The sequence below is a fragment of the Papaver somniferum genome, chromosome 1 (assembly GCF_003573695.1).
Source record: "Papaver somniferum cultivar HN1 chromosome 1, ASM357369v1, whole genome shotgun sequence".
Lineage (NCBI taxonomy): Eukaryota > Viridiplantae > Streptophyta > Magnoliopsida > Ranunculales > Papaveraceae > Papaver > Papaver somniferum.
In genome coordinates, this window is record NC_039358.1 from 145,495,503 (window position 1) to 145,517,704 (window position 22,202).

The 22,202-nt window shown below is 36.7% G+C and overlaps 5 protein-coding genes across 10 annotated transcripts; 3 read left to right on the plus strand and 2 right to left on the minus strand.

Moving 5' to 3' along the window:
* Window positions 1-5,922: 5,922 nt before the first annotated feature.
* LOC113303517 (GDP-L-galactose phosphorylase 1) lies at window positions 5,923-8,787 on the plus strand. Its single transcript, XM_026552558.1, has 7 exons — window positions 5,923-6,617; window positions 6,699-6,799; window positions 6,902-6,961; window positions 7,108-7,350; window positions 7,457-7,642; window positions 7,777-8,025; window positions 8,147-8,787. The coding sequence occupies exons 1-7, from the start codon at window positions 6,506-6,508 to the stop codon at window positions 8,483-8,485; spliced, it is 1,290 nt and encodes a 429-aa protein (XP_026408343.1). The 5' UTR covers window positions 5,923-6,505; the 3' UTR covers window positions 8,486-8,787.
* Window positions 8,788-8,981: 194 nt separating this feature from the next.
* On the minus strand, window positions 8,982-12,590 carry LOC113303479 (lysM domain receptor-like kinase 3). 4 transcript variants are annotated; one of them, XM_026552528.1, is made up of 12 exons: window positions 11,616-12,590; window positions 11,477-11,510; window positions 11,358-11,362; window positions 11,088-11,252; window positions 10,777-10,988; window positions 10,571-10,660; window positions 10,337-10,430; window positions 10,106-10,257; window positions 9,935-10,026; window positions 9,676-9,814; window positions 9,488-9,586; window positions 8,982-9,406 (listed from the first exon to the last, which is right to left on the minus strand). In XM_026552528.1, the coding sequence occupies exons 1-12, from the start codon at window positions 12,241-12,243 to the stop codon at window positions 9,242-9,244; spliced, it is 1,875 nt and encodes a 624-aa protein (XP_026408313.1). In that variant the 5' UTR covers window positions 12,244-12,590; the 3' UTR covers window positions 8,982-9,241. The 4 variants fall into 4 exon arrangements, with proteins under 4 accessions (XP_026408313.1, XP_026408304.1, XP_026408295.1 ...); XM_026552519.1 differs by having other exon boundaries at window positions 10,777-10,985; window positions 11,358-11,398; XM_026552510.1 differs by having other exon boundaries at window positions 11,358-11,398.
* Window positions 12,591-12,735: 145 nt separating this feature from the next.
* On the plus strand, window positions 12,736-14,256 carry LOC113303528 (chaperonin-like RBCX protein 1, chloroplastic). Its single transcript, XM_026552563.1, has 6 exons — window positions 12,736-13,084; window positions 13,173-13,267; window positions 13,463-13,580; window positions 13,806-13,822; window positions 13,932-13,994; window positions 14,085-14,256. The coding sequence occupies exons 1-6, from the start codon at window positions 12,871-12,873 to the stop codon at window positions 14,157-14,159; spliced, it is 582 nt and encodes a 193-aa protein (XP_026408348.1). The 5' UTR covers window positions 12,736-12,870; the 3' UTR covers window positions 14,160-14,256.
* Window positions 13,154-18,279, minus strand: LOC113303501 (malonyl-CoA decarboxylase, mitochondrial-like). 3 transcript variants are annotated; one of them, XR_003337546.1, is made up of 18 exons: window positions 18,126-18,279; window positions 17,899-17,987; window positions 17,689-17,779; window positions 17,475-17,601; window positions 17,184-17,367; window positions 16,932-17,076; window positions 16,723-16,813; window positions 16,436-16,494; window positions 16,269-16,346; window positions 15,996-16,079; window positions 15,641-15,825; window positions 15,401-15,529; window positions 15,148-15,220; window positions 14,819-14,904; window positions 14,611-14,695; window positions 14,452-14,530; window positions 13,738-13,807; window positions 13,154-13,288 (listed from the first exon to the last, which is right to left on the minus strand). XR_003337546.1 is itself a non-coding variant. In XM_026552541.1 (16 exons), exons 1-16 carry the CDS (start codon window positions 18,201-18,203, stop codon window positions 14,519-14,521), a joined length of 1,596 nt encoding a protein of 531 aa, XP_026408326.1. In that variant the 5' UTR covers window positions 18,204-18,279; the 3' UTR covers window positions 14,346-14,518. The 3 variants fall into 3 exon arrangements, 1 of the variants encoding a protein (XP_026408326.1); XR_003337545.1 differs by lacking the exon at window positions 13,154-13,288 and having other exon boundaries at window positions 13,596-13,807; XM_026552541.1 differs by lacking the exons at window positions 13,154-13,288; window positions 13,738-13,807 and having other exon boundaries at window positions 14,346-14,530.
* Window positions 18,280-20,415: 2,136 nt separating this feature from the next.
* Window positions 20,416-20,909, plus strand: LOC113303535. Its single transcript, XM_026552568.1, has one exon. It carries the CDS (start codon window positions 20,418-20,420, stop codon window positions 20,637-20,639), a length of 222 nt encoding a protein of 73 aa, XP_026408353.1. The 5' UTR covers window positions 20,416-20,417; the 3' UTR covers window positions 20,640-20,909.
* The last annotated feature ends 1,293 nt before the right edge of the window (window positions 20,910-22,202 follow it).

Sequence of the window (22,202 nt, forward strand, 5' to 3'; positions counted from 1 at the left end):
TCGGTTACACCATAAACTCTTGTTGATTCTCGCCCCGTTAGCCTCAGCAATACTGTCCGCAATTATTATTTTTATTTGACAAAGAAATGGACAAAGTTTTACTAAAAGGGTTCACTGAAACAATGATAAAAGAGAATCACTGGCCCTAACTAGTAATAACATACCAATTTATAATGATAGTTGATAATGGAATGCCTAATGTCGGAATTCAAAGACTAATTATACAGTTTTGACAGAAATAATAAGTTGAATATGAGTTCTCGGCTTCCGATATTATAAATTCTATCATTCCTTTCTCTCCGCAGATTTCACCAGATGACAAACGACAATATACTCCATAACTATTTTATCCTTCTTCTACTCTTCCCCCATTCCCATAACGCAGTCTCTTAACCTTATCGGCTTACACCCAATTCGATTTGAAACTGTTAATAAAGTAAGACCACACCTTGAAAGAGTACTCACAATGCATAAAAAGATGGTCATTAGTCTCCATATTGTTTGTGCACAACAAATAGTTGAGAGATTACACTTTTCCAGCTCTATACAAAAAATTCGTAGTAGGAACACCATTGTCAGTGTCCAAACTAAGAAATACACCTTCAAAGGGATTTCAGAGGTTCAATAATACGGTCCACAATCTTCATTTTAGTTCTTTTGGCTAACGGGCATAAACCTCTTCTCAAGATATTCATCTCTGTAAAGCAGTCTGCTTTCCGGCATGGCCGATTGGTTACCGAAAAAATTGTTATTGCCCAACTTCTCTACCCCATGAAAACGTCAAGAGTAAAAAAAGGAGTTTCTTGAGTATACCCGTGGGTATGAAGTTGGATTTATATAAAACTTTCGACCAAGTAGAATGGTTATGTGCCTACATGCCTGCTGGCATTTGGTTTATTGCCGACATTGATCCATTTGATCATACAATGTGTTTATACAGTAGAACTCCGATAATTTAATTACTTCGCTATAATAATAAAATTCTCTGATCCAATTAAGCATGTATAAATTAAATTTTAATTTGATAATTTAATAATTTAATTTGATAATTTAATAAATTTACTAAAATAAATAATTTTCTTTGATCCCAACGTTATTTATTTGTGGAAGTCTTCGGAAATTTTAATTTTTGATGGTGTTGTCTATATTTCCGGATATATTTTGTGGGTTGAGAAAAACTTGCCAGACTGACGAGCTCCTTCCCCACGAATCTCCTTGCGGCCTTGCCCTTGCCTATTTCCAAATCCTAAACGAGCCGCAGCCAATACTTGCTCTCACAATTATTGTACACCCTTACTATTAAAAAAGAAGGCTATTATTGGGGCGTCACATTCCATTAGAGGGGCGTCACCTAATAGGACAAAAACGGGTCACCCATAAGTAATATCAAAAACCCCTTATCTCAAATAATTTTGTAATGACTAAACAACCCTTATTTAGTTAATTTTAATTTAATCTAATTAGATAAAAATTAAACTAATGAATTTTGTTGTATACTTGGTGAATTCTGGGACAAAGTTTTTGTGGGAAGAAAAACTGGCCGTAAAATAAACTTCTACGGATGGAAATAATCCAAATCTAGACGTAAAATCACTTTACGGTTGGAAATATTCCAAACCTGGACGTAAAATCACTTCTACGGTTGGAATTAAAATAAAACTGGACATAAAATCAGATTCTACGATTGGAATTAAAAAGAACCTGGACGTAAAATGAGCTTCTACGGTTGGAACTAATTCAAACCTGGACGTAAAACTACATGCAAATAAAATTCTACGGTTGGAATTAATCCAAACCTGGACGCAAAATCACTTCTACGGTTGGAAATAATCCAAACCTGGACGTAAAATCACTTCTATGGTTGGAATTAAAAGAAAACTGGACGTAAAATCGGATTCTACGGTCGGAATTAAAAGAAACCTGGACGTAAAATTACATGCAAATAAAATTCTACGGTTGGAATTAATCCAAACCTGGACGTAAAATCACTTCTACTTAAAGGGTAATCTAGACATTTTGTATATGTATTAGGATAACTCATAACCATTTTTTTGGACATTAAGAATCCAAGTGAAGCCCCTCTATTGTAGTGTGACGCCCCAATAATAGCCTTCAAAAAAAAATTATTGTACACTTCTCCCAGTCAACCGCACACATTTATTTCCCTAAAGATCCCTTCAAGTTGTAAAAATTACAAAGTAGACCCATATGGCATTCTGCTGTTGTAGAATGACTATTACTGCCTGCGAATCTTCACATACCAATGTTCCTGGTGGTGCTAAAATCCACGATTAAATCTCTTATAAACATCCACCATTAATGTTAATTAGGTTTGATTAGAAAAAAACCCTAAGTTATCTCTTGATTTTAGCAGAAGAAAAAATTGATTTAGAAGAACCAGAGAGAACTAGAGAGAAGAAGGAAGAAATGGACGAGAATCACTAAAGCAGTGACGCACGTACAAAAAGGTTATTTCAGTAATCTTACCACATCCATGAGATATCCCTATATGATATTTTGGCGAGATATTGACAAGTCAACGTGATAAATTGACCGAGATGGTTAAAGTTGATGGAATCCGTTTAACTTGCCTAGTTTTGCAAGAAATAAAAAAAGTGGCCTAGAAATGAAAGTGAGGGTCCAGACCAGGCCTACTTCTGCATATAATCCTAAAATAAATATCATTGCTTGGGAAATTTCCAAATGATCAAATTGAACAAAAATAGTTCATGAACAGTAAATTGCTCATAACCAGGATTGTCAAGGATCTAGAACAACCATTGCTTGAATCATATTTCAAGAGATTTATGAAGACAAATTTGTCTCGACATATTTTCTTGCAATATTAAACTACTAAAACCATACGACATAATGTCATAAGATAGAATGGTAAATTCTTTGAGTAAATAGGATGGTTCGGTCTTCGCATACCTCCTTGTCGATAAGTTTTTCACATGTCTTCGTTTGATCTTCAGTCTTCGATTTTCGAAGGTTATTCACTGATGTCTGATACTCAACTACCATAATGTAATCGTAGTCTGAAACTTCAATTTAATATACTATAAATCAAGATATAGATTTGTGCATCTAACATTGACAACAAGCTTGAGATAGCAAAACTTGCGAGTTCGATCGTGCAGTGTTCTAACTTCCCCGTTTTGTTTTTCTTCAAACAATAAAAAATTGCAAACCGAATTCAGAAATGATATAATTTCCAAAACATTTTGTTAATTTAGCTTTCGCAATATGTATATGATATGATTGCTAAATATTTCCATACTACGACCTCTAATGGATATAAGATCAACTCAATCGGTAACTTCTTTATTCAATAGGTTTTTGAGTGTATGAGATACAACAACTCTATATTCTATTTACCGGTCGAATCCTTCTTATAGGTGCCTCCCAACGATCAAGTGTTTGTCAGCTTCTCTCAGATATAATTCACCTTTGTATCTTGATACTATGAAAACAATAGCCTTCTACTAATTTCCACTTCACAAGAATTTATTCAATCCTGACTCACACGAACCTGTGAGGGCTCCTGGTTCTGATGGTTTCAAGATGGGCGTCTACAAATTTCATTGAAATAATGTGGGATCAGACATAGTTGCTAACTTTCTATGGTAATTGGTTTCTTGAAATCTAGATTTGTACTCAAATAACTCGGTTACACCATAAACTCTTGTTGATTCTCGCCCCGTTAGCCTCAGCAATACTGTCCGCAATTATTATTTTTATTTGACAAAGAAATGGACAAAGTTTTACTAAAAGGGTTCACTGAAACAATGATAAAAGAGAATCACTGGCCCTAACTAGTAATAACATACCAATTTATAATGATAGTTGATAATGGAATGCCTAATGTCGGAATTCAAAGACTAATTATACAGTTTTGACAGAAATAATAAGTTGAATATGAGTTCTCGGCTTCCGATATTATAAATTCTATCATTCCTTTCTCTCCGCAGATTTCACCAGATGACAAACGACAATATACTCCATAACTATTTTATCCTTCTTCTACTCTTCCCCCATTCCCATAACGCAGTCTCTTAACCTTATCGGCTTACACCCAATTCGATTTGAAACTGTTAATAAAGTAAGACCACACCTTGAAAGAGTACTCACAATGCATAAAAAGATGGTCATTAGTCTCCATATTGTTTGTGCACAACAAATAGTTGAGAGATTACACTTTTCCAGCTCTATACAAAAAATTCGTAGTAGGAACACCATTGTCAGTGTCCAAACTAAGAAATACACCTTCAAAGGGATTTCAGAGGTTCAATAATACGGTCCACAATCTTCATTTTAGTTCTTTTGGCTAACGGGCATAAACCTCTTCTCAAGATATTCATCTCTGTAAAGCAGTCTGCTTTCCGGCATGGCCGATTGGTTACCGAAAAAATTGTTATTGCCCAACTTCTCTACCCCATGAAAACGTCAAGAGTAAAAAAAGGAGTTTCTTGAGTATACCCGTGGGTATGAAGTTGGATTTATATAAAACTTTCGACCAAGTAGAATGGTTATGTGCCTACATGCCTGCTGGCATTTGGTTTATTGCCGACATTGATCCATTTGATCATACAATGTGTTTATACAGTAGAACTCCGATAATTTAATTACTTCGCTATAATAATAAAATTCTCTGATCCAATTAAGCATGTATAAATTAAATTTTAATTTGATAATTTAATAATTTAATTTGATAATTTAATAAATTTACTAAAATAAATAATTTTCTTTGATCCCAACGTTATTTATTTGTGGAAGTCTTCGGAAATTTTAATTTTTGATGGTGTTGTCTATATTTCCGGATATATTTTGTGGGTTGAGAAAAACTTGCCAGACTGACGAGCTCCTTCCCCACGAATCTCCTTGCGGCCTTGCCCTTGCCTATTTCCAAATCCTAAACGAGCCGCAGCCAATACTTGCTCTCACAATTATTGTACACCCTTACTATTAAAAAAGAAGGCTATTATTGGGGCGTCACATTCCATTAGAGGGGCGTCACCTAATAGGACAAAAACGGGTCACCCATAAGTAATATCAAAAACCCCTTATCTCAAATAATTTTGTAATGACTAAACAACCCTTATTTAGTTAATTTTAATTTAATCTAATTAGATAAAAATTAAACTAATGAATTTTGTTGTATACTTGGTGAATTCTGGGACAAAGTTTTTGTGGGAAGAAAAACTGGCCGTAAAATAAACTTCTACGGATGGAAATAATCCAAATCTAGACGTAAAATCACTTTACGGTTGGAAATATTCCAAACCTGGACGTAAAATCACTTCTACGGTTGGAATTAAAATAAAACTGGACATAAAATCAGATTCTACGATTGGAATTAAAAAGAACCTGGACGTAAAATGAGCTTCTACGGTTGGAACTAATTCAAACCTGGACGTAAAACTACATGCAAATAAAATTCTACGGTTGGAATTAATCCAAACCTGGACGCAAAATCACTTCTACGGTTGGAAATAATCCAAACCTGGACGTAAAATCACTTCTATGGTTGGAATTAAAAGAAAACTGGACGTAAAATCGGATTCTACGGTCGGAATTAAAAGAAACCTGGACGTAAAATTACATGCAAATAAAATTCTACGGTTGGAATTAATCCAAACCTGGACGTAAAATCACTTCTACTTAAAGGGTAATCTAGACATTTTGTATATGTATTAGGATAACTCATAACCATTTTTTTGGACATTAAGAATCCAAGTGAAGCCCCTCTATTGTAGTGTGACGCCCCAATAATAGCCTTCAAAAAAAAATTATTGTACACTTCTCCCAGTCAACCGCACACATTTATTTCCCTAAAGATCCCTTCAAGTTGTAAAAATTACAAAGTAGACCCATATGGCATTCATCTTCTTCATAATTTCACAACCACCACACATATCGCCCATTCTATTTAAACTCTCACCTCTCATTCTTCATCTTTGCGCGATTCAACAAATCACTGATATTTTTCTACAGAGAAAAATCAACACACAAAAGAAAAAGAAAAAAAATCTTTCAATTCATCCGAATTTACCTTCTCAATCATCATCTCAAATTCTGTGTTTGAGAAATTTAGGGGAGAACCCAGTGTGATCACGTTGTAGACATCACGGCTATATACGGAAAGATTCCGATACTAGTTCATGTCCGAGCAGTACGACGAAAGGGTTGTGTAACTGAAAGTAGCAGCCCATCGCCGCACGGAGGGCGTGGAGCTTTGCCTTCTGAAGGAGGCAGTCCTTCTGATCTTTTATTTCTTGCTGGTGGTGGTTTTCAATCTTCCTCTGCTTTCCTTTCTTTGCACTAGATTAGTTAGAGTTTAGTATTAATTTTCATTCTCAAATTTTAAGAATTCATCAAACTTTCGGATTTCGGATTTTCTATTGCATATAAATAAGTAAGAAAAATCGAATTTTTAGTCTCAAAGATTTGTGGGTTTTTAGAGATTTGTTGTCCAAAATCTGTAAAAAATCAAAATTTGGAAAAGATGTTGAGGATCAAGCGAGTTCCTACTATGGTTTCTAATTACCAGAAAGATTCTGAAGAACAACAACAAGTTGGCTGTGGTCGCAACTGCCTTCGCAGCTGCTGTCTTCCAGGTACTATTTCTATCTTTTGGTGTTTGGGCATGAATTTTGAGGTATTATGGGTATTTGTCTTACAAATTTTGCTATTTTCAGGTGCAAATCTCCCTTTGTATACCTTCAAGAAGGTGAAAAACATGATGGATGAGAAGATGGAGTCTCCTGTGCCCTTTTTGGATTCACTCCTTCTCGGAGAGGTAAATTTTCAAGTTCAAAAAGTATAAAGATTAGCATCTTTTGCTGTTTTTATTAAGTAGTTTGTCTAATTTTCTTCTTTTTGGGTTGGTTTTCAATTGCAGTGGGAGGATCGTGTGCAGAGGGGTCTTTTTCGCTATGATGTCACTGCCTGTGAGACCAAGGTATTTAATCTTTTCTGTTTTGATTGTTTAACAAATCCGTGTTTGAGTTTGTGACCATCTGAAGTTCAAACACCAATAACTGCATAAAGTTTTACTGTTGGGTCAATATTTGTGTTTAACCCGGACTTTTGTTCAATTCTGTGCAGGTGATTCCTGGACAGTCTGGATTCATTGCTCAGCTGAATGAGGGCCGCCATCTTAAGAAACGCACTACTGAATTTCGGGTTGATAAGGTTCTACAACCTTTTGACGGAAGCAAATTCAATTTCACTAAAGTTGGTCAAGAAGAAGTGCTTTTCCAATTTGAAGAGACCGATGGTGATGAAGCTCAGTTCTTCCCAAGTGCTCCAATTGATACTGATAACTCTCCAAGCGTTGTTGCTATTAACGTATGTAGCAGTTATTGTTCTGTTGTTCTATGGTGTATGCTTACTTATATGTGATCTTTTATTTCAGTGTTCAGTTAGCTAATTTCCAAACTGATGCTAATTTCAGGTGAGCCCTATTGAATATGGTCACGTTCTATTGATCCCAAGGATCCTTGAGTGCTTGCCACAGAGTATCGATCACAAGAGCTTGTTGCTTGCAATCCAGATGGCTGCAGAAGCCGGGAATCCCTACTTTCGACTGGGCTACAACAGCTTGGGTGCGTTTGCAACTATTAACCACCTTCACTTTCAGGTGACAATTTCATTCTAACTCGGTTTTCCTTCATTTGGTTTATGAAATTAAAACATTTAGTTTAGGTACTTAAATTAACAATTAAACTGTAACTTCGTAATATTCTAACGGGGGTAATGGTTTCATGTCAATAGGCTTATTACTTGGCTGTGCCATTCCCCATTGAAAAGGCTGCGACGCGTAAAATTTCCATTCTCAACAATGAAGTGAAGGTGTCTGAGCTCTTGAACTATCCAGTTAGAGGTCTCGTCTTTGAGGGTGGAAATAATATGCTAGCTTTATCAGATGCTGTATCAGACTCTTGCATTTGCCTTCAAGACAGCAACATACCATACAATGTTCTCATAGCTGACTCGGGGAAAAGGGTTTTCGCCCTCCCACAGGTAATTTTTGCTTCTCCATGTATAAATGTACAGTATCGATATGTTGATACCTTGTTTATACTAGATGACTTTTTTTTTGTGTTACAAAGTATATTTATGAAACTTTTTCTTCATCCAACAGTGTTATGCGGAGAAACAGGCTCTTGGGGAAGTGAACCCAGAGCTTCTAGACACCCAAGTTAATCCAGCAGTATGGGAGATAAGTGGTCATATGGTGTTAAAGAGGAAACAGGATTACGAGGAAGCATCTGAGGAAAATGCTTGGAGACTCCTGGCTGAGGTCTCTCTCTCTGAAGAACGTTTCCAAGAAGTGAAAGATCTTATCTTTGAATCCATTGCATGTGGAGAGGATGGATGTGTAACTAGCACTCACAGCTTGGACGCAGAATTGGATGCCATTAGCAGTGGAGCCGACCATTCTCTGGTTCCTGGCAACCAAGAGTGCTTAGTTCAGCAGTGATGCCGGACTACATCTCTCGGTTACAGTCCTTGGTAAGTCCATATGTTGGTGTTACTGTCTGAGGTATGATTGTTAAGTAAATAAGGCACACCATGTGGTTATTGCCATTGTTGTTGTTACTGCTTGATCATTATCTGTTCCTAGACTCCTTGCTTTGGTGTTGTCTTGATGCATATATGTGGGTTTAATTGGTGCTCTGTTGATGTGAGAGGAAAACTATGTACTGTATTTGCTCTCTTATGCTATAATTGATTCTGTATAAATTCTCATGTCTTCAAGCCGGTTTCTTTTCTGGCGCCCAAGTAGATGATCATGTAGCTTCTCTCATGTGTGTCCAGAAATACTCATATGCGACGCAACACAATCTCTTCGTACGATGAAGTAATAGACCACCTCCATAATAGTAGTAATCTACTATATTTTTGAACTGTTTGTTGAGCTATTAAAGTGATGTATTGGAATGACTTTGAGACCGAAACGAGTCGATAAAGTGGAATCTGTAGACCGTTTTCATCGGTTCTTGAAATTACATTTTAATAGTTTAGGACCTTGGGTATCTACACAAAACAGACATTCTCTGTAAATTTTTTTGAACGCATCCTAAATTATAAAGATTGGTTGAATTAATTTCTTCTAGCAATAAGGAGTACAAACTACAAAGAGAATAAAAATCAGCTGGAGCCATAATGTTACAATACAGGTTGGTGTCTAAGACATTGTTCAAGCATCAGCAGTGACCAGCGAGTGAGGCAGTTTCTACCTTCCTGTCACTAGGTTAACTAGAGCTTGATTTTCGTAGAAGGATCCGACATCCCAATTGTCAGATGACGATGAGAGTGTGGTTAATGCAACCACTATAGATCGCATACTTGGTCTTAGTTGTGGATTCTCTTGTGCACAAGCTTTGGCAAGCTGTGCCATCTGCAACCAGACCAGATAACCAACATTAGCCTACTATTCATTGTGTTTATGAGATTGATATGTTTCAATTGGTATATTTACCTTAAGAACTGAATCAAGTGGATAATCCTTCCCAAGTTTAGGGTCGACTAGATTGGCAAGATCACCTTTCGGGTCAATTTGATTAAGAACATCCTCAAACTGTATATTGTTTAGAGATAGAAAGGTTAAGTTTTTGTCAAAACCGGTAAATATTCATCAGTTGAGCATGGCAAGGCAAGAAAGCTAACCAAATCAACAAGTCCCCTTGATTCAGCAATACATCCATTTGCTTTAACTACAGCTTCCTTCGCGGAAATAAGTTCAAAAATAACTACTCCAAAAGCATATACATCAACCTTAGGGGATATATCACCATACTGAGCATACCTACAAGCAAACATATACCGTAAGATGAGTTTTTCCCAAAATGTATTAGGTACAGTCTAAGGGGAGCTTGAGTAAGTGTTCTGATTAGTAATCCATGGACAAAGCAATAAGACATCTTACTCGGGTGAAATATATCCGAATGTACCAACTAGACGTGTTTGCAAGGATGAATTTCCGACTTCAGTCAGTTTAGTTAAACCAAAATCAGCTACCTGTCATGTAAATATGTTGCCAAAATTAGGGATGGATTCTCATGCATCTGCAACACTAACAAATGGGATGTTTTACAACCTTTCCATGGAAGTTTCTGTCTATCAAAATGTTTGCTGATTTAATATCACGATGGATGTACACTGGAACTGTATGTTCATGGATATATTCAAGACCTCTTGCTGAATCAAGTGCAATTTGCACCCTTGTGGTCCATGGTAGCGATTCCCACCCTGAAAGCAGAGAAATCAAATAAAGATCAGCTGATATTAAAGGACTTAAATGTTTTTGATTATTTGTATTTGTTCATACCCGAGCCATGTAAGTGTTCGCTTAAGTTCCCGTTCTCAATATACTCGTAAACAAGGAACAAAGAACCTTCAACACAATATCCAATTAAGTGTACCTGCAATATCAAATATCACTTAGAATTGTATGCTTAACAAAAACTAGTGAAGGCTTATCTTAGCTTTGATAACTACATCTAAATATTTGATTCGAAATGGCTAAATTACTGTGCTATTGTCGACAAATGAAGTGCAATACCAGGTTCAAGTGATGAACATGTGTTAGAACATTCAGTTCAGCAAGAAACTCTTTCGATGCTTGCATATCCATCTTCTTGATTGCAGCTTTCTAAGTCGATGTTTGTAAGAGAAAACACCATTCACAGATTGATATTCACCGCAATTAGTTACAGTTAACAGTTAAAACCAGTTTCTTCTTTTAATAATACATTCAAAAATACATACCTCTCCTCTTAGCATACCATAGTAAACTGTTCCAAACCCTCCTTGACCAATTAACTTGCTACTACTAAAATTATTTGTCGCCTTAGCAAGTTCTTCATATGAGAATTCCACAGATTTGTCCATAGAGATACCGCTAAGTCCTGGGGAAGCTCCACCAACATGCCCGATTGATTCCGTATGTTTACCCAAGGGAGTACTTCTTACCATACCTACTGGAATTTCCTTATTGATCAGTAACTATCGAAATACGAAAAACAATGCACATATAATTGTATTGTAATTTTTTCAACACTGATAAGAGAAAGGGTTACCTAGACCAGATGGGGTAGGGGAATCTGTGCACAATTTTGGAAGTAATGACAACCTGTTGACCTTCTTCCTTCTGGAGAGCCCAAAGTATGAACAGACTGCCATTAATAACACTGCAACAGCTACTACTGCAACTGACGTGCCTGCAATTGCGCCTCTGGAGATTCCTGCTTGAAAGCAATGGCAATATAATTCACTGTAAGCTCTTATCTTGAAATTTCAGTAGCAACAATACTGCATCACCCCAGAGATACATGTAAGATAAGACCAACCTCTGCTGCAAAAACAAAGTGCAAGGGAAAAAACGAACAGACTAAATTATTCATTTTTATCATTTGAGGCAAACAAGAGTAAGAATAATTCATAAAATTGATGGAGGCAATTAAAATACCTCGACTTCAGGCGTGGAAAATCCCCTGTTTGATCTGGTAAGGGCCGAAGAAATAACATCACATTAAGATATAAACGCAAGAACACTTAGGAAAGCAAATATACACAAGGGAAGCTGTGAAAGAACTACTATAACCAACCTTTTGCAGGTACGAACACCAATCCACTCCCTTGGCTGAAATCCATTCCTGGGTTATACATCTGTAGCAATTTTTTGGGTACACCAGATTCAGACGCTACGAAAGATAAATTATCTTCAGGATGAAGTGGGTAAGTCATAAATAACCCATAATCCTTTGATACACTTTCATCACCACACGAGCAATTCACTGTTACATTGATGGATGTATAAGGTAGCACTAAATTAGGATTCAAATGATTTATTCTTTGTATCCAATCTGCCGTTGTGAGTTCTGCGAAAATCTTTTGAGCAATTATCTTATATGTATCTCCAGTTTGCGTTGTATAATCGAAAGTATGTCCTAAAAAATCATCATTAAGACAATCACATGAGAATGGAACGTTCACTCTTGTTCCAAACTGAATAGTGTTTTGATCTTTAACATCCGGATCATAAGCAAGGATTTCCGGAATGTTTTTGCCGAATATATCACTGATATAAGTCAAGTTTGATCCTTCTACTAAGAAATAAGATGCCATAGCAAGATCACAACCTGGACTACACTTAGCTTTAACTCGAAAACATAAGAAGAAAAGAATCACTATACCCAACTCTAGTTTTCTTCTTTTACTTGAACAGAAAAACATATCTGCGAAACGAAACAAAGGATCTAACCAAAGTACTGATGTATATTTAGAAAGATGTAATCTGTTGGTATCATCAAATGATTTTTGTAAAGTGAAATATGTTTGACTTGATCTTCATTGCCTTTGATGGTTCTCTTACTAACTCTTAGAATATTTAAGTTTTCAAGTTACTGTTCTCGACATATTATTTGACATATTTGTCTATGATTCTCAGCAACTTCTGTGTAACTTTGTTTGAGATTCAAACAAGAAAATAGTATATCATACAATGAGCCGTCCATGAATCCTAAAATAATTACTCTTGGTTTTTGTTTTTGTTTAGTCTTAAGCTTACTAAGCCTACTAATTTTGTTTCTTTTTGTGTTGACCATATGGAAATAATATTTCGTCGAATACTTCTTCCTTCTTCAGCCGTTTGATGTTTAGAGCACAAGTCTTTAAGCTACTGACATGGAAAATCCTTACAAGAATATTCGAATGATGGGTTAAAGTGTTATTATTGGATATGGCATAATCATATTGGAAGTCTAAGCGTACTCCAAGTGGCAATATAGAGTTAATAGTATGGTGGCTTTTATAGTTGACATTTATTCTGTGTTTTGATGACCCAAAATAGCAATTCTGCACATGGGTTATGCTGACCTCTCCTTTAAAGAGTTCTCAGTTTACGTGGATGTTAATAGCCTAATGGAGTCATCTTCAATCTTTCAACTCTCCTTCTCTCCACCAAAACCTGTTACTCAATCACGCAAATCTAATCCCTTTTATCTTCGGAATTGTCCATTGAAGCAAAGCCCTTTGCGATCGACTCGTCTTTTCTGTCACAAAATGTTTGTCCCAGGTTAGTGAATTACTTCTCACTCTCTCTAGATTTCTCTCTCTCCGAATTCTGAGAATATTGATATGTATTTTGTGTTGGGTTCTTGCAGGATTTGGAGAAGCATCACCAGAAGCAAAAGCAGCTCAGAACCTCCATAGTTTCTTCACATATGTTGCTGTAAAGATTGTTCTTGCTCAGCTTGAGGTGTTCCTCCATCCTTAGTACCTAAGAAAACTATTGAATTAAATAAAAGTAACTGAAATCCTCAGCTTAACAGTTCAGTAATCTGTTTCAGTACTGAGAAATTTGTAGGTATATCATCTTAAAGTGCGTCATGAAGCACTCCATTTGTTTTTCTATATCGATTAGTTACATTGTTTGATTGATTACACAGAACAGAGTTATAACCCTGAGGGACATGTGGAATTGATGGACTTCGTACAAAGTAACTCCTTGAACGATGGGGATGAATTTTGTGCGAATCTTATGCGAGTGTCTTCAAGGCATAAAGGTCTAGGTATGACTTGAAAAACCCAAATCTATCTCTCTTTGCCCGTGTTTGGGTTTCCTTCAGAACTACATTCGTGTTGGTTTTCAATGTTTTAGTTATGCTTCAGTATTTTCGCCAGTTTCATAGAGTTTAGTTTCTAGATACTTAGGAAAGTCTGACTTACATGGATATCTGATTGCATTGTGATTGAAACATGGATTATTGGCATTTCCTTGGTGCTCGCTTTGGTAGCCCTGCGCATTTTAGAGGTTAGTGATTCATTGAAAACAGAACAACTTAAACCTTGTTCCTAATATTGCATTTAATTATTTCTTAGTTAACTCTAATATCATCCACATTTTACAAAATTTGATCCAGGTAAGATCTGCATACTGCAAAAAAGATTTTGAGTGGGACAACTTAAACAAGTTAGCTGTGAAGGTCAGCGGATAACTCTTTTTCTTGTGAAAGATTGTTATTTGATTCGGTATTGTTTAATTTTCTGATTGTGGGTGTTTCTTGTTTTCACAGATGGTTGATGATTCTAACACAAGAATTATGAGGGATTATGTTTTGGAGACCAGTCATTTGGAAAAGGAAAACTGATAACACTACTCTCATACCTACTTATCTATGTATATACGGATATTCACACTGTAACATGTTTAAAGATTATGGAATACAATACTCCTATTTAAGGTTATCTTGTTCTCAGCTTACAGGCATTTGGTTGGGTTAAAAAGAAAGGATGTTGCAGAAAGTAAAAGGACTGAAAGATAGTCGACCAGCATGTATATGTCAGAAAATATTTGAACAACTCCTGCCATTACATAAATTTACTGTCATACACGTTACTTAAATTGTGTGTACAAAATCATATACACATGTTATATGTCACCTGAAACATTTCTGATTTTTATGAACATACTTGCTTCCCTAATCACTTCATCTGAAAATCCCATTTCTTACTGCTGCTTCTGCAAGATAGAAATAAAGGTAGATAGATTCAGTTTTCATGAACTTCAGAAAGTAGCAGACCAACAGATACTGCAATTACCTCCACATAACACTGGAGGTCACATGATGCTTGGACCCTCCCTTCACTAAGATATGACTGAGCATTCTCCTCGATTTTGTCCAGCCTGAGTGTATGCAACAATCAGTTAAGGCATACAAGGTTGGAAACACAGTGTTTCCTCATCGTATAGATCACATGTTGAATGACTAAAAACCAAATGAAAAATTTGGTGAACAAAAAGGTTTACCTATATACATAATTTACCATGATACCACCACTTTGACAAATGCCTTTCTCTGATCGATCTGCCATCCAATTTAGTCTCTCCACCATCTAGCCCACATCAGCATAACTTCGTTAAAAAGTTATTTGCTGCCTCAGTAACCCATGATTTGAGGTTCTATAGTAATTTTAGATGGATGGACATATATCTCGGACAAAATAACATAATGAGCTGCACAGGGACTATGAATTTTTGACAACAGTAAAATAATCTAAGCTTAGTAAGTTAATGTGGGAATCGTTAAAGGAGCATTGCAAACAGAGTTTCGATATTATCAGAGTTTATGTACATACTGCTCCATTCTGCAAGTGAAAATTTGCAACTGCATCTAGAGCCTTTCCTCTCTTTTTCTCTAGAAGAAGGTACCTACAGCCACGAATTAATCAGAGGGTTGTTATTAGTTATTGCTTACAAACTGTCCGAACCCATTATCAGTGTAAGTACTTCAATTTGGTTCCTTTTCCCGTCAATCGAAGAGAAAAGACAATTCAGTGTAGTTACATATATTATCTCCTTTGTTCGAGAGTTTTATGTGGGATGCCTTACCTTGCACATAACCGCAGAAGAGGGGGTTGCAATACAGACATTAATTTAGGAGAACTGGTCCACTCATAGTTGGTGGACGTCAGTAAGTTCCACATAACGTCCATGCCATTTCTTCCGCTAGTATATCCACTGCATTTGGAAAGTTTACTATTACGAGACTAAAGTTGCCGCATAACTGTATTAGAAGCCCTTAATAGAATATGATGAGACCATCCAAATTAGCCGTTCATATTAGCTTACCTAGATGAACCCAAAATCTCTGTCTCTTCTTCTGGTTGAAGTATGTTTTCGCTGAAAGTAGAACTTGAAGTTACTTCTGAATGAGGTTCGTCCACAATATCTGCTTCAGCAAGCTTCCGTTGAGATGCCAACTTTGCCAAGAGCCATTGCATATAACCTGGGATTGGGCTGAGTGTTGCAAACGTCTGTATGGAGGAAAAAAATATACATGTTAGAAAGAATGTGAAAAGCTCCTTCAAGAAAATGATGAGAATGTGGATTTCAAATTCTACTTCATTAAGATGTCAAAATGGTAAAAATAGAAACTGAAATTTACAGTACTATCTGGAACGGAAAGAGGGTGCAGCGTACTTACAGAGACGTGTGGCATGTCTCTTTTCACGAGATCAACCACGCGTTTAATAAGAAATTTTCCTAAGTTAATTCCTGCCAAGCCTGGCTGTTAGTTTGAAAATTGAGCAGATTAGATACATGATATAAATGTTTTTAGCTTGTCATTTGTTTGCCGACTTTTTCAGATTAGGCCAATACACACTTTCTAGATAATCTCATTGCCGTTTATTACTCATCACTCTTTTTTCTTTTTCTCTGAAATTGGAAATCAACAATTTATCATTTATTATCTCACCTGGGTTGATGATATAGAGTAAAATAGCGCGCATGTTGCCTGACTTTCAGGAGTGGGTGGATTGTCCCACAGAACTTCCTGATTAAAATATAGACAAAGAATCATGAGCTGAAGTAACAGACATGAATAGACTCCTATCCTAAGCTCGGTAATGGGAAAAAGGTGACCTGAATTGTCTGAGCTATATCCTTCAGAAGTGCAACTTCGATAAAAATCAACGGTTCACCTGTAAAATTTGGTGCTACATATGTCAAAACTTGAACATACAAATAACGCAGGCTTGGGTCATAGAGTTCAAGTCTAAAATTAAAACCATTGCGATACATAGGTGATAGGTAGCTAACATCGAGTTTCGGAGAACGATATAACAGCAACATTCACCATGACGTTTCTACACTAAGATGCAAAGAGAATCACAATTGTCCGAGTGCAGATATAAACTGAAACTACTAACCGGGTATAGCTGGATGTAGATATCCAAAACAGCGACGACCCACTCCTAACCTTCTCTTCAGATCTATGAGATTGCTTATTGGATGCACAGCCTACATAATAAAGTAATGCAAAGAGACCCATACATTATTTCATAAAATCAAATTGAATAAGAAAAATACCTTCCAAATTAGGGGGAAAATGAATAGCAAGATAATGAACAAAACTGACTTCATATGCAACAATTTTCTCCAGCAAGGATGCTGGATCATCCCACGTAATTTGATGAAGCTCCAAAGCAGCTGGACTAAGCCATGTAACAAGTTTTTCCTTTAAGTATGAGTCCAGCGCTCGTAAAGGTGCACTATTTTCCTCCCTGAAATATTTCCACAGGAATGCAAGTATAAGAATATCTCTTCAACGAAACACCAATCCAATTGGACTACAGAAGTGGACAGTAGCAAAAGATAAAGAAAACCGTACTGAAGCATACAGAGAAGATCATTCCGCAGAATTGTCAAGAATTTCAGTCCGCCAGGATGCGTATTCAGCCTTTCAAAAAGGATTTCATACTTCGGCTGGAGAGCATGCCTCAAATTTCGCTCCGTCCTATAAAATGCTGATAACCACGCTTGCAGATCGTGATCAGATGATTGAGCCTTCTCACCTTCAATCATAACCTTTTTAACTTCAACTAATACCTCAATGAATAAAAACAATTGAACACAAGGATAATAACAAGGCAAGTCAAACATCACAATCCAAACAACTCACTGCTTGGAATGTCAAGACTAAGATATTGCTGTATCAGTTCACGTAGTTGAACTCTACTAACATCATACTCTCTCGAGAGCAAGAGTAATAATTCGCGCCGATTCTCATGAGAGAGATTAAAATATCCCTGAATTACAAATCACCCATAATTTGAATCAAATTATTTCCAAGAAATTTAAAAATCTATGAAATGAAAATTATTCATGATAAATACCTGGGAGAAGTCATTAAGAACCTCATCTATGATATCAGTTTTAGACAATGTAATAGCTGAATGTAATGTCTCTTGTACAAACTTCAATCCTCTAAAGTAAACATAACAAAGAAAAAAAAAACAAACCATTCTTTCAAACAACTCTATGAACAATATCTGATCAAAACAAGGTAAGAGAAAAACAGCATCATATCTAGAAAAAGTATTCACCTTTCTGGGTTGCTTGAACAATCCAAATTCTTAGGAGATGGGGTTCCATGTTCACCAAAATTGCTTTCAAAGCTGGATTGAATCCGATTCTGCAAAGTACAAAAGATATTTAACAAACACACGAACCCATAAACATAATTAGTTTCCCTTAATCTGAAACATATTGAATTCAATCAATTTTCTGGAAAAAAAAACAAACTTGCAAATATAAAGTGGTTTGAACTTACAGGAGACATAGAGAGCTTGTTTGGATCATTTGTTCTCATTCTGGTTCTCATCAAAATTGCCAAAGCTTTTCTATTCATATTCTCCTTTCTTTTCCTCTATTCGCTGAAAATGAAAGGGAAGCAGAGATTTTTGTTCTGCCGTTAGTGTCAAGAACAGACTACTGAGTCAGATTAAGAGAGTCACCCGAGTCAATTGAATCAATCTAGTCAGCCAGATAATCTTAATGGGGGCCTTAATTTGGAACCTTCTTTACTTTAGCCCTATAATTTGGACTGGCCCAAATTAGCTTCACTTCGCTTCTGTTTCTCACTTTCTCTCAAAGAAGGCAGAAGGGTACTCTCTCTTCATTTTGATCGATCAGGCTGAAGCCCTTGCACTCCGTAGTTCCGAGTAGATTCCAAAGGTACGTGTTTTGTATAATTTTGTAGATTTTCAATTCTGGCCAGTCTTTAATCAAACTATGTATATACTAGTTTTGGGTTCTATGGTGTTCGATATTTATTGCTTCGTGGGGATTTGATAATTGTATCGTACTTGTTATGTGGCTTTCATTTTCTTGCTATTAACTAATTTTTAGTCAATGGAAATATATAAACCTCGATTTTTACTGGTGTGTAACATGGGCAGTTCACTCAGTATCAGGATCTTATGTTTACTCTGTGGTCAAAACCCTAGGTTTAGAATCTAAGAATTTCGAACTCCTGTTTGAAGTATTTCATTCCCGAAACTTGACATTTTGAGTTTGTAGTGAGTTTCATGTACAAGGGGTTTGCATTTGTCTGAATATACTTTAGGAAGAAAGGGTTTTTATTACGCGATGCAGGACTTTGAAATTTTAAGGGTTTGGGCATAGGTGTAGATTTAAGAATAACCCCTTTTTAGTGATTAATGCTAGGGCTGCACATGGGTCGGGTTGGGTCGGGTTTGGCCTCACCCGTCACCCAATCCACTGATGGTGGGTAACAGAAGTTGTCACCCGCAACCAACCCAACATTACAATTGGTCGGTTTTCACCCGACCCACATTACGGTGGGTTGGATCGGATGGGTGGTGGGTTACCCACCATAAAATACAATGAACATTACATTAAGAACCCAATTGAAATAAGCCAACCCAAAATCAATCTTAAGAAACAAAACCCTAATTAGTATTTACAAATTACAATGATTCCTAGTCTCACTTTTGGTTGTTGGTTTACTGGTGACGATGTTGATTGATTGTTGCTGGTGATGCTGTGATTTGATTTACAAAGCGAAGAGAAAATGAAAAAATAAACTGAGCCTCTGAGACTGCCGTTGAAGGGAACTGATTGAAGACTCTTCAGTGAAGAGAAGCTACCGATGATTAGGTTTAGGCATTATATATTATCACTTCAATGGATGTGGTTCATCTAGGATAGGTAATCTAAGGGTTAGCATTAATTTAGAAATATTTAGGTGGGTGGGTGGGTTGGGTCGGGTGAGGGAAGTTGTCACCCATAGTCGACCCACCATACGATGAGTTTTGATGTTGTGACCCATAATCGACCCGCTCCTAAGTGGGTTGGGTCGGGTACGGGTAATTTCAGGCGGATGTGGGTTGGGTTGGTGGGTTGAGTCGGTTTTGTGCTGCCCTAATTAATGCTGCCCCAATACTATACCACTCGAAACAGCTTAGGCAAGAAGCTCCAAAGGGTTGGAAATAACTGTAGATTAAATGGAACTGGAAAGGTAATAATCTACGTGTTTACGAAGCTTGCAATAGGTCTTTAGTTTCAGAGCTCATTGTTGAATTAAGTGAATAAGATTACAAATACTATACAGTTGCAACTAAGTTCTATCAGCTGCAGAACATACACATTAGGGTAAGGATTGAAGAAGAATATCTAGTGGTTCTTGTAACCCTCAAAATGACCATATTCTCTAGAGAAAAATTTGGTAAATCTAATGTCATCTAGTGAGTTGCATGGTTAACCTGGTTATCGTGTAACAGTGTAAGAGTGTTCATTACATCCATAAAAGTCTAGTTCTACTGATCATCTATAAGCATCCAGCTGCTGGAACTCAGTTTTTGGTGTTACAGTGTAGTAGATGTCTCGCCTGTTTAAGACTCATAATCAAAGGGAAGCTCATAATTCATAATGTAGGAGTAAGATCACCGTTTAGTGGCTATTGCTACATAATTGTTTATTGATACTGTAAACGTAGAATTATTAAGCAACCTCTATTATCATCGTTTATTTCCCCTTGAATCTCGAATTTATTTTTTTCTTTTTCTCATTCTTTTTTTTTCTTGTTGCTGGGCAGTAAGAGATGAGGAAAGGTATACATCCTCAATTGCAATGGATATCCTATGTAACACAGAGTGGGAGATTGATTAATCTTATGATGACAAAAATACACAACACTGGCAAAGTTTACCATTTCAGAGCTAGACGCCAGAGGGCCGAAAATGAAGGTCAAATTGCCAAGTATAATCGTCGTTTCGGGCAGAAAGCTCAAGAGGAGAGTCAGCCGCCAGAAGCAAAAAAGTAGATGAACTCTTTCTGAAGTCGAGCTGAATGCATCTCCCTAACGCTTAGGGTTCAAACCATGTGTTGCCATGAGTTGAGAATATGTTCTCATGCTCTGCATTTAGATTGACATCCCTTTTACCAGTAGAATTCAACTTATTGATTGTTCACCAAAAATAATAACGTATTTGTTTAAGTTCAAGCTTTTAAGGCATTTTGAATTAGTGATTGAATCTGCAAGTGTTGTAGTCATTTCACTTCCAAGGGTTTATACAGTAAAAATCTTGCTATCTGCATTTGAGTTAAAAAATTACTCGTCTGAAAGTAATCCTCACCTGCCTTAAGTGCAAGTAATAACCTGAATCAACTTGATCATTTCTTGATGTTCGAGGCTTCCAGCTCTGAAGTTTAGACCCCTGTCCTGAAGGGACCATTTTATTTCGGTATAGGCCAACATTATGGATCAAACGGCAGGATCTACCATTTTTTACACCCATTCCTCTAAAGGTCAGGATCCAGCTAATCCTCCATTAATGGTCAGGATAAATCTTTGTGTACTGTTTTTTTTTTTTATTATTATTTTGAATACCAAAAGAGATGGAAGTTTATCGTGAAAACCAAGTTTAATCATACAAGTTATCTTTGATGCCCGTTTCAAATTACTCTTAGACCATGTGGCCTTACAAAAGATGGACTGTCAAAACTTCAAGTACACTGAACGCCCTTTGACAATCTTTCTCTCTCTGGATTTCTTTTACCACTTTCACGTAGATTGTAATTGCATTCACTTACCATAACACGAGTAGTAAGCAGTAATCCCATGTAAGAAAAACATGACCTCCTACTATACAACTTTACACCTTAAGCTTCTCCATATAATACGATAAGCATCATGAGATAATCTTCTATTTATAACTCTCAAATCCTTCTCTAGCTCATTCCTAACGGCTGCTTCCCCATGCATAACCTTCTAAGCACATTTCTCTCTCAATTAGTTAGAAAGAAAAAACCAAATGTCTCTGTAGCTGTTGTAATGCTACTATTACTGATAATACTGGTGGCTGTAGTAAATGGAGAGCGGCCACTGAAAGAGGAAGTGGAAAATGCAACGTCAAGTTCGCCGCCGACTTCTCCATGGCTCAACAGGATTACAAGTCCAAGGCCTAGGGAGGCAGGGTGTTGGAACAAACCTTGGATCTGCAATGATGGAGGAAAAGTATTTCCGCCACCTAAAATAAAGAAGTTGTGTTGTAAGAACCGGTGCATCGATGTGTCATCGGATATGAATAATTGTGGGTTGTGTGGAATTAAATGCCCTTATACTTGGAATTGCTGTTTCGGGTTGTGCATTAACACAAATATAAATCCATTTCACTGCGGTAGCTGCACCAACAAATGTCCATTTGGTAGTCTTTGTTTCTACGGTATGTGTGGTTATGCGCAACCCCTTCCTCCATTTCCATTTCCATTCCCTCCAGAAAAACCTCTGCCTCCATTTCCATTTCCTCCCAAAAAACCTCTTCCTCCATTTCCATTTCCATTTCCTCCGAAGAAACCTTTTCCTCCCTTTCCACCCAAGCGTCCA

Coding starts and splice junctions, on each gene's coding strand:
- LOC113303517 (XM_026552558.1), top strand. CDS start 6,506: ATGTTGAGGATCAAGCGAGTTCCTACTATGGTTTCTAATTACCAGAAA. Junction 6,618..6,698: donor TCGCAGCTGCTGTCTTCCAG/GTACTATTTCTA, acceptor TGCTATTTTCAG/GTGCAAATCTCCCTTTGTAT. Junction 8,026..8,146: donor GGGTTTTCGCCCTCCCACAG/GTAATTTTTGCT, acceptor TTCATCCAACAG/TGTTATGCGGAGAAACAGGC.
- LOC113303479 (XM_026552510.1), bottom strand. CDS start 12,243: ATGTTTTTCTGTTCAAGTAAAAGAAGAAAACTAGAGTTGGGTATAGTG. Junction 11,253..11,357: donor ACTTTGTTTTTGCAGCAGAG/GTTGGTCTTATC, acceptor GCTTTCAAGCAG/GAATCTCCAGAGGCGCAATT. Junction 10,661..10,776: donor ATGGTATGCTAAGAGGAGAG/GTATGTATTTTT, acceptor ACATCGACTTAG/AAAGCTGCAATCAAGAAGAT.
- LOC113303528 (XM_026552563.1), top strand. CDS start 12,871: ATGGGTTATGCTGACCTCTCCTTTAAAGAGTTCTCAGTTTACGTGGAT. Junction 13,085..13,172: donor TCACAAAATGTTTGTCCCAG/GTTAGTGAATTA, acceptor GGGTTCTTGCAG/GATTTGGAGAAGCATCACCA. Junction 13,268..13,462: donor TTGTTCTTGCTCAGCTTGAG/GTGTTCCTCCAT, acceptor TACACAGAACAG/AGTTATAACCCTGAGGGACA.
- LOC113303501 (XM_026552541.1), bottom strand. CDS start 18,203: ATGAATAGAAAAGCTTTGGCAATTTTGATGAGAACCAGAATGAGAACA. Junction 15,530..15,640: donor GAGATTTTGGGTTCATCTAG/GTAAGCTAATAT, acceptor TTCCAAATGCAG/TGGATATACTAGCGGAAGAA. Junction 14,905..15,147: donor TTCACTTGCAGAATGGAGCA/GTATGTACATAA, acceptor GATGTGGGCTAG/ATGGTGGAGAGACTAAATTG.
- LOC113303535 (XM_026552568.1), top strand. CDS start 20,418: ATGAGGAAAGGTATACATCCTCAATTGCAATGGATATCCTATGTAACA.